Source organism: Peromyscus leucopus, chromosome 17, assembly GCF_004664715.2.
Source record: "Peromyscus leucopus breed LL Stock chromosome 17, UCI_PerLeu_2.1, whole genome shotgun sequence".
Lineage (NCBI taxonomy): Eukaryota > Metazoa > Chordata > Mammalia > Rodentia > Cricetidae > Peromyscus > Peromyscus leucopus.
Window position 1 is genome coordinate 8998781 of NC_051077.1, and position 10883 is coordinate 9009663.

The 10883-nt window shown below is 40.0% G+C and overlaps 1 protein-coding gene across 1 annotated transcript; it reads right to left on the reverse strand.

Annotated features, from left to right (window-relative positions):
* Positions 1 to 9583: 9583 nt before the first annotated feature.
* On the reverse strand, positions 9584 to 10533 carry LOC119089186 (alpha-defensin 9-like). Its single transcript, XM_037211560.1, has 2 exons — positions 10335 to 10533; positions 9584 to 9751 (listed from the first exon to the last, which is right to left on the reverse strand). Exons 1-2 carry the CDS (start codon positions 10504 to 10506, stop codon positions 9642 to 9644), a joined length of 282 nt encoding a protein of 93 aa, XP_037067455.1. The 5' UTR covers positions 10507 to 10533; the 3' UTR covers positions 9584 to 9641.
* Positions 10534 to 10883: the final 350 nt, after the last annotated feature.

Consider the following 10883-nt stretch of genomic DNA (forward strand, 5'->3'; position numbering starts at 1 on the left):
AGGAAGGGTGAGCAGGAGCCCAGTGTGTGGGGAGTGAGGAGCCTGCCTGCATTTATAGGGCTGTCATGAGAAGGAGCAGAGACAGTCCCTGTAGTTAGAGAGGGCATGAACTGATGGGAACTGGGAGAGACTGTTGCCCCAGGATCCCTTTGATGTTCCTCTGTTCTTACAGCTGCCCATCAAGATATTGTTCTTTGTGTTCGGTGACAGCCCGCCCTTCCAGCTGATAATGATAATTATTCTTGTTTGTTTATTTGTTTTATTTGCCTGCTCACTTTCAAGACAGGGCAGGCCATCACATTGGAGTTGTGGAGAGGATCTGTGAGGAGATTTGAGAGGAAAACTGTCATCCGAATATATTGTACGAAAAGAACAATTTCAATAAAAAGTCAGAAACAAAGACAGAAATGTTGGTGTTGTGTCTACACGGCGACTGCAAGGAGAAACAAGTACTGAAAGCTGTGGCCCATCTTGGGGTTCCACACTGCGGTGAGCACCAGTCTGAATGTCTTTGAAGCAGAGGGAACAATCTGGCATCCTGAGCACACAAACTGGTCAGGTAAAGATGAGAGGTAATAGTCCAGGATCAACTTTGGATCTTTGATGAAAAGACTTATTTGTTGGCTGAGGATGGAAAGAAGGTTGTGGCACAGAAGACCAGAGAAGAAGCAGGAACAGCCCAGGAAGGTGTCACCAAAGTCACTTTGCCATCCCTGACTCATCAGTGCCATCTCCAGTCCTGTTTCCTCTGCACTTGCTGGGCAAATGCACGTGATGTATATGTCAGAATGACAACATTCATGAAACGCTGCTGGAGAGAAAGACCTTGACTCAGGACACGATTTGGAAGGCATGCGTTTATGCCAGGAAATCACTAATACAGAGATTCCAGGTTTTCAAAAGTCAGTGGGAGCAATAGAGGATTTATGTACTATGGAATTAATGCCAGAGAAAATTATAAGCTTTCAAAAATTTTGTAAAACCTAGGAAACAGTGCTAATTCATCAAATTTATGAAGAGCTATTAATATTACATATTAACCAAAATGCAAAATGAGCAATGACAACAGTATACCAGGAACTGCAAATTATTCTTTCCATGCAAATGGAGCACTAACTCATACAAAAAATGCAAACAGCACTTCAGTGGAATGCCAATTTTTGCCTATCAACTTAGAAAATATATTTTTAAATTATCTAGCTGGGTAGTGATGGCACATACCTTTAATCCCAGCACTTGGAAGGCAGAGGCAGGTGATTTCTGTGAGTTGGAGACCAGCCTGATTTACAAAGTGAGTTCCAGGACAACCAGGACTAGTCAATACACCATACATATACATATATGTATATATATGTACACACACACACACACACACACACACACACACACACACACACACGTATATGCATTGATTGTTTTCAGCCCAAAGACTGGAGGAATTCAATGAATCACATCAAATCCCTATACATGCATGCGTAGTGGTATTTGCTCCACCCATGACCTAGGGCTATATGGCCCAAAGGAGGTAGTGCTTCCTGCCATTGTATGTGACCTCTTATAAGGAGTTGGAGAAGGGTCACATGCCCTTTTTCTTATTAGGTCCCTTGTCATCTTTACTGAGAGTTTCTTCAGGGCTTGCAAACAAGCACCTAGGGTCTGTTACAGTGTGCGAACCTCCTCTGTTGTAAGGGATTCCAGAGATTTCATGGAATCATGCAACCCTTTATGTTCTTCTGAAACACATGATTCCATAGAACTTATTTTATCAGTTAACAATAATCTTTCTTCCTTATAAGGTATCTGAATAGTGGCAACTTTACTCTGGAGAATTATTGTTTCCTCCATTAAGTATTTGTATTTATTATCAATAAAATCAAATCTGGTTGTACATTTATTATTAATGAACTGAAGTTCTTGTAGTAAGTTATCAGATTCCAAACTAAGGAGCCTGTTTTTTAAAGTCTTTATTACTATCTCGTAAATTCTGGGTAGCAGATTCCAGAGAAAGAATCCTTTTATGTAAGTCTTCATTGCTACCTTTTAAAGCCTGTATCAGTCCCAATAATGACTCATCTTTGTTATTATTATTAAACCAGCTTTTCAATGTTATGTGAATTATTATGGTAAATGCCAAAATGGTGCATACCAAATCTGTCCCAGGAAGGTCATATATTTCCTGTAAAATTTCATTCATCATACAAGCAAAAAAGTTTTTAAATTAATTTGAGGTAATATTTCTGCCATGCTTTGAGAAATATTCAAAATTTGTAAGGAAAATTTTATTAATTTTATTATTATTATTATTATTAATCAGCTTTAAGGTGTAAAATTATCAAGTACTCTTACCTGGAATGAAATTCTTGATTGTAATGGGTTTTTTGGCTGTAGTAGCACTGTTTGGCCAGAAGGTGTCACCAGTATAGCACTAAAGCGGGTCTAATGCAAGCTGACTGTGGTCCCTGAATGACTCCTATGAATTAAGCACTTACCCAGGCAACCCCTGAGCACTAGATAGGGTTGCAGGGACCACAACAGACTGTATACAACAATGAGGCAACACACCAATGAGCTGGAAGCGCTCAGGTGCAGTCACACACCTGGCAGGAGCCGCCTGTCTGACTGGTGCTGTAGGGCTGATGGCAGTGGTTGCAGGCCGGGTCACAGCTGGGACTGAACTCAGCCAGAGTGGTGGAAGCCTGTGGGTGGGCAGGCATGTGCGGGGTGGGGGGGTGCATGCTCTCAAGAGCACAGGCAGGTAAGCTCACAAGAGCAGTGTCCTATGGTGTCCTGGAATTGGCAGCTGCTACACTGAACAATTTTAAAAGTAAAGGGAACAGTCTGCTGGGAATCTCTAAACAGGAGAGGAACTGTGACCTGGCCACTAAAAGCATGGACCAGTGTGGGCGCCTTTCTCTGGTGCTCTATCTGCTGAAGAACACGTGCTTCTGGCAGTGGCTATGAGAGCTGCCGCCTTGTGAGTTACCTGGCCAGAGAGTGATTGATTGACTCATGCTGCACGAGCTGCCTAGTCTATAGGCTCTACTAGTTCATGGTGCTGCCACTGGTCACCTGAGCAGGAGTCAGGCTCTTCCTGATGGGCTTGAGCTTTGCAGGCTCTGCAGGGCAGAGAAACTCACCAGCAGCCACCCAAGTACTTTAGGGTTTGGTCACTGCAAGTAGCCCCAGTAGGGACACAAGGGGCTCAGATGCATGTGGTTGGGACCCAGTAGCTCTGGGGGTGCTAGTGTGGTTGACCTGCAGCGAGCATTCAAGCCTCTGAGCCAAAGGCTGCAGCTGCCACAGAGGCTGTGGACAGAAGCGACAGGGAGTGTGAGGTCTTTTTGTCACGTGGGCGCCACTTATTATGATCAATCCACATGAGTCTATTAAATGAGTAACAGAATTTATTAAGATATAAATTGAGGAAATACACTCACGATTACAGAACAGAGTAGAAAGCAGAAGTTGTCCTCTGATCGGACTGGGAGCTAATCCACCTCCCAGGCAGGAGCAGGAAGAAAAAAAGCATGTGACCCTTCTCCAACTCCTTATAAGAGGTCACATACAATGATAGGAAGCACCACCTCCTTTGGGCCATATAGCCCAAGGTCATGGGCAGAGCAAATGCCACTACATACAAGGCAGGGTGTGGGTAGAGTGTCTGAAACTGTGGTCTTGAGGACACAGAAATTCCACCTCAATCTGGTCCTTCATGCACATCAAGCAACTGGCTCTTCCATGGAGAAGATAGCAGGTAGAGGGTTCCTGACCCCACAATACAGGAAGGAAGAGAGAAGAAAGTGTAAACAATAGGAAGATGAAGATATGGTAAGTCAAATGTATTTAATATTAAAAGGGTATCCTCATCACTACCCTATGAGGGAGTTTGTGTATGTGGCCAGACTTCTGTTTGTTGTAGATTCTAAGCAGGAGGTCTTCCAGGTTGTCAGGCATCATGGGTGGCCAGTATTGCACTAAACACAGGCTGGAGGAAAAGACAGTGGACGGAGCTAATACCAAGGCTTCTGGAGGCAGTCCATTGGGCACAGTATCTATGAGACATGTGGAATTTGATGAGGTCTCTAACAGAATCTGTGTTGGATATGATGTTTTAAATTTCAGTTTTATTTTAAACATTTTCCTGAGAATCACGTACATGAACAACATTGCATCTACTCTGCTCCTGCACCCTCCCAGCTCCTCCCACATCCCTTCCCAAACTTACTTCTTTAGTTATAATTATTACACATATACCCATGGGAACAAATTCAAATGCATACAAATACATATATGCATGTGTAACAGCCTCCACATAATATTGCTTATATGTCCGTGTGTCCAGGACTAACCACTTAGGATTTAGGCCAACAACTGACAATAGGACCTTATGAAACAAAAATCCTTCCCTATAGCCAATAAAAATAGTAATCAGTCCAATAAAGAGGAAGGTCACAGTGTGGCAAAGACCCTTTGCAAGCTATATATCTCATAAGGATTATTATCCAGCATTAAAAAAACTAAAATGATAAAATAAAACAGTTAAGAAAACCACCCAGTTGAAAATGAGCTATGGATCTGAACAGAGAGCTCATAAAAAGAGAAATAAAAATGCCTAAAATGAAATCAGGAATGTTCAGGGTGGTATGGCTGTGCAAGCCCAAATAAGACCAGATTCCAGCATGAACCTGGGAGTGGGGTATAAAAACCCCACCCCTAGTATTAGCCTGTTCTTAGCTAATTAGACAGAGGAATGGTTCTTTCTGAGTATAACCCTTGGTAAATTGGTCATGTGAAAAATCTCACATCTAAAAACATATGGGCAGCACAAACTGGTCTAGATAAAATTTTAAAAAAAGATATGAACTTGGGTAGGTAAGGAAGGGGGTAGATCTGGGAAGAGTTTGGAGAGAGATAAGTATTATCCCAAAAGATTAACAAGTTCTTTGAAACTTTCAGAGAGCTAATAAAAATAGTTAAGAAGTATGTCTAAATGTTCAACATTATTAACAGTTAGAGAAACGCACATTGAAAGTACTAAAGTTTCATCTAAACCCAGTCAGAACAGCTAAGATCAAGAAAACAACTAACAATACATGTGAGTGAGGATGTAGGGAAAGGGGAGCCCTCATTCATTCTTGGTGGGATTGCAAGATTGCAAATTGGTGCAGGAACTGTGGAAATCAGGGTGCAGACTTCTCAAAGACTATAAGGAACTCTCCATATGGCACAGCTGAAACACTCCTTGGAAAATGCCCAAAGGACTCAACATCTTACTCCACAGATACTTGCTCAGACATGTTCATTGCTGATGTGTTCACAATAGCTAGAAAGTGGAAACAACCTCAATGTCCTCCAATAGAAGAATGGATCCTGGAAAAGTGGGACATGGTTCTGAAGGTGAGTCCCATCTAAAGGACAGTAGATTTGACAGACAGGAGAAGTAGGTAGAGCAGAATCACTAAATGTGACTTTGTATCTAAACTTCTGTTTGTCGTTGATATGTCTACTAAATGTAACCCAGACTCCTTTTATAAGGCATTCATTGCAGATTCTGCTAGATAGCTTTGAAGAGTCCTGACTAAGCCACATAGAAAGCATGGAAAAATATTAAAAAGAGATTCTTTTTCTGCAAGGAAATTTATTGGAGAAGGAAAAACAATTGAGGCTGAGTACAGGGTAATGACAGATCATGAAGTCTTAGAACACATGGTGATCTTGTCTCTGGTCTTAGCTGCAACAGAATATGGAGTGTACAAGACCTTCATTGCAGGTCTCATGCCCTACCCCAAATCTACCCATTCTCCTGTGAGGTCAGCGGCTCCCTGAGACACAGAATACACCAGCTCCAAAAGTAGACCCCTGAGACACAGTACACAACAAGCACAGATTGGACCAAGAAGAGCTCACTGAGACACAGGCACCTTTTACATCTGTTGGAGGAAGAGATGGGTGACTCCAGTGCAAAAATACATACAACAACATAAAGAACAATATGGCACCACCAGAAACTAGCAGTTCTGCAACAGCAAGACCTGAACATCACAACAAAAAAGAAACAGAAGAAAATGACCTTGCAAATAGCTTTATGAGGATGATAGAGGCCTTTAAAGAGGAAAGGAAAAATTCCATTAGAGAATTTAGAAATTTAGAATTGAAAAAAAGACAAAAAAAAAATGGAAGAAATCAATAAATCCCTTAAAGCCAAAAACCATGAAAAAGCAATTAAACAGGTGAAGGAAACAGTGTAAGATCTGAATATTGAAATGGAAACAATGAAGAAGACACACACAGAGGGAAAGATGGAAATAGAAAATCTGAGTAAATGAACAAGAAGTACAGGTGCAAGCATAACCAGCAGAATACAAGAGATGGGTGAGAGAATCTCTGGTGTAGAGAATACAATAGAGAAAATAGATTGGTCAGTCAAAGAAAACACCAAAGCCAAAAAAGTCATAAAACAAGACATCCAGGAAATCTGGGACACCATGAAAAGGCCAAATCTAAGAATAATAGGGGTAGAAGAAGGAGAAGAATACCAATTCAGAGGCACAGAATATATATTCAACAAAATCATAGAAGAAAACTTTCCCAATTTAAAGAAGGAAATACCTATGAAGATACAAAAAGCCTAGAAAACATTAAACAGACTAGACCTCCTGAAAAAAGTCCCATTGCATCATAATAATTAAACCCCTAAGCATAAGGAATAAGGAAAGAATACTAAGAGAAGCAAAGGGGAAAGACCAAGTGACTTATAAAGGCAGACCCATCAGAATAAGACCTGACTTCTCAATGGAGACTGATATCCAGAAGGAACTGGACAGATGTAATGCAGAAACTAAGAGACTATGGATGCCAGCCCAGACTACTATACCCAGCAAAATTTTCAATCACCATAGACAGAATGAACAAGACATTCCAAGACAAAGCCAGATTTAAACAATACCTATCCACAAATCTAGACCTACAGAAAACACTAGAAGGAAAACTTTAACCTAAGGAAATCAGATGCACCCCAAAAACACAGACAATAGAAAACTCCACAGCACCAAATCCCAAAGAAGGGAAATACATACACACTACTACCAAAAGAAAACAGGAATTAGCAATCACTGGTTCTTAATATCCCCTAATATCAATGGAATTGATTCACCTATAAAAAGACAAAGGTTAACAGAATGGCTATGAAAACAGGATCCATTCTTCTGCTACATACAAGAAACACACCTCAACTTCAAAGACAGACACTACATTAGAGTAAAAGGCTGGGGAAAGACTTTCCAATCAGATGGAGTTAAGAAGCAAGCTGGTGGAACTATTCTAATATCTAGACTTCAAAGTAAAATCAATCAAAAGAGATTAAGAAAGGATATTACATACTCATCACAGGAAAAATCCACCAAAATGAAGTTTCAATTTTGAACCTTTATGCCCCAAATATAAGGGCACCCACATATGTAAAAGAAACACTACTAAAGTGTAAATCACATCAAACCCCACACATTAATAGTGAGAGAATTTAGCCGGGCAGCAGTGGCTCACACCTTTAATCCCAGCACTCAAAAGGTAGAGCCAGGTGGATCTCTGTGAGTTCAAGGCCAGCCTGTTCTCCAGAGCAAGATCCAGGACAGGCACCAAAACTACATGGAGAAATCCTGACTTGATACAACAACAACAACAACAACAACAACAAAAAAAAAAAATAGTGGAAGACTGCAACGCCCCACTCTCACCAATGGACAGATCTGCCAGATAGAAACTTAACAGAGAAATAAGGGATCTATGAGATATTATGTCTCAAATTCACTTACTAGATTTCTAAAGAACATTCCACCTTAAGAAAAAAGAATATACCTTCTTCTCAGTACCCTAATGGAGCCTTCTTTAAAATTGACCAATACTCAGTCACAAAGCAAATCTCAACATATACAAAAAAATTGGAATAACTTCCTGTATTCTATCAGACCACCATGGCTTAAAGTTAGATTTCAACAACAACAAAAATTATAGAAAGCCTACAATATCATGGAAACTCAACATTGATCAACTGAATCACCAGTGGTTCAAGGAAGAAATAAAGAAAGAAATTAAAGACTTCCTAGAATTCAAAGAAAAGGAATGTACTACATACCCAAACTTATGGGACACTATAAAAGCAGTGTTAAGATGAAAATTCATAGTACTCAATGCCCACATGAAGAACCTGGAGAAATCTCACACTAGTGACTTAACAGCACACCTAAAAGCTCAAAAGAACAAAAATCAAAGTCACCCAGGAGGAATAGACACCAGGAAATAATCAAATTGAGAGCTGAAATCAATAAAACAGAAACAAAGAACAATACTAGGAATCAATGAAACAAAGTTGGTTCTTTGAGAAAATCAACAAGGTAGACAAGCCCTTATTCAAACTAACCAAAAGGCAGAGAGAGGGGGATTATTCAAATTAACAAAATCAGAAATGAAAAGGGAGACATAACAACAGACAACAAGGGCATCCAGAGAATCATCAGGCCATACTTCAAACACTTCTACTCCACAAAATTGAGAAATCTAAAAGAAATGGACAATTTTTCTGAATAGGTACCACACACCAAAATTAAATCAAGACCACATAAACTATTTAAATAGACCAATAACCCCCAAGGAAATAGTCATTAAAAGTCTCCCAACCAAAAAAAAAAAAAAAAAAAAAAAAAAAAGCCCAGAACCAGATGGTTTCAGTGCATAATTCTACCAGATCTTCAAAGAAGAGTTAATACCAATACTCTTCAAATTGTTCCACACAATAGAAACAGAAGGAATGTTAACAAACTCCTTTTATGAGGCTACAGGTACTCTGATTCCCAAGCCACACAAAGATGCAACAAACAAAGAGAATTACAGATCAATCTCCCTTATGTACATTGATGCAAAAATATTCAATAAAATATTGGCAAACTGACTCCAAGAACACATCAAAAAAATTATCCTCCATGATCAAGTAGGCTTCATCCTAGAGACCCAAGGATGGTTCAACATATGAAAATCTGTCAATGTAATACACTATATAAACAAACTGAAAGAAAAAAAAAACACATGATCATTTCATTAGATGCTGAAAAGGCTTTTGACAAAAAACAATACCCCTTCATGATAAAGGTCTTGGAGAGATCAGAAATACAAGGAACCTACCTAAACATAATAAAGGCAATTTACAGCAAGCTGACAGCCAACATCAAAATAAATGGAGAGAAACTCAAAGCAATTCCACTAAAATAAGGAAAAAGACAAGGATGTCTACTCTCCCCATATTTATTCAACATAGTACTTGAAGTTCTAGCTAGAGAAATAAGACAACAAAAGGAGATCAAGGGGATACAAATTGGAAAGGAAGAATTCAAACTTTCACTATTTGTAGATGATATGATAGTATATATAAGTGATCCCAGACATCTTTTATAAGGGATTCATTTCAGATTCTACCAGACAGCTCAGAAGAGTCCTGACTAAGCCACATAGACGGCATCAAAGAAGCATAAAAACAGATTCTTTTTTTTCTGCAAGGAAATTTATTGGAGAAGGAAAAACAATTGAGGCAAAGTACAAGGGTAGTGACAGATGATGAGGTCTCAGAGCACACGGTGATCTTGTCTCTGGTCTCAGCGGCAGCAGAATACAGAGCGTATTGGACCTTCCTTGCAGGAACCAGAGACTTGTTCAGAACGTCTGCAACCGTTTTTTCTGCAGTGACATGTCACCTTTCTTGGGGCTGAGGAAACAGAGAACATCAGGCATTAAGTAAGGTAGCCAACAGTATGCAATAGTTTAAAAAACTATGAAGATGCATGTTAGATGGTACAGAATAGGTTTGTTTGTATTGGTGACATCACACCAGCACCATGGTCATCTCCAAACACTGGACAATAATACACTGAACAAGTGTTGATCACATGCACAACTTAACAGACATTTCACTTTCCTTCACCTTTTTGTGTCTTGAACCAACACATTCACATATTGGCATTTGATTCCTAAATCTATTATTTTATGCAAAGCAGATTTTTTTTCTATACCAAAATTATCAAATGAATAAATAAAGGGCTAATAAATTGGTTCTATATTTTAAAATTATTCCACAGATAGATTTTTAGATCAAAAAATTTAAAAAGAAAGAAAATCAATTGTACTTTTTTGACTCTGACTCTTACTTCTATGAATAAGATGGGGAAGATCCTAGAGGATCAGCAGAGATAATTACCTGAATCACACAGCTCATGTCAGGATTCCCGGGCACATCTTCCCCATCTCTCAGGAGACTCCAGCCCTCTATCATAATGGGCACCACCACTCACCTGCTTCTTGAAGAGCAGAGCCTTCTGGGCCTCCAAAGGAGATGGACACATCCTGGTCCTCTACTCCTGGTTGCTCCTCATTGTTATCCCCCTCAGTCGCTTCTGGGAAAGCATCAACCTGGGTCAGGAAGACCAGCAGGACAAGGGAAGAGAGAAGGACAAGTGTCTTCATGGCTGAGAGTCACCTGGAGGAAGGGTGAGCAGGAGCCTAGTGTGTGGGGAGTGAGGAGCCAGCCTGCATTTATAGGGCTGTCATGAGAAGGAGCAGAGACAGGCCTGTTGTTAGAGAGGAATGCACTGATGGGAACTGGGAGAGACTGTTGCCCTCCAGATCCCTTTGATGTTCTTCTGTTCTCACAGCTGTCATCATGATGTTGTTCTGTGTGTTCAGTAGCAGCCCTCCCTTCTAGCTGATAATGATGAAGGGCCTTGCTATCTTCTCCTGTTTCCCATCTGCGTGAGTATTTAACTTTCTGTGGTTAGGAAAGAAAAGAGTCAGGCATTTTATAAGTTAGTAAACTCATGGTCAAGGGTTTTTGTGTTCTGAAG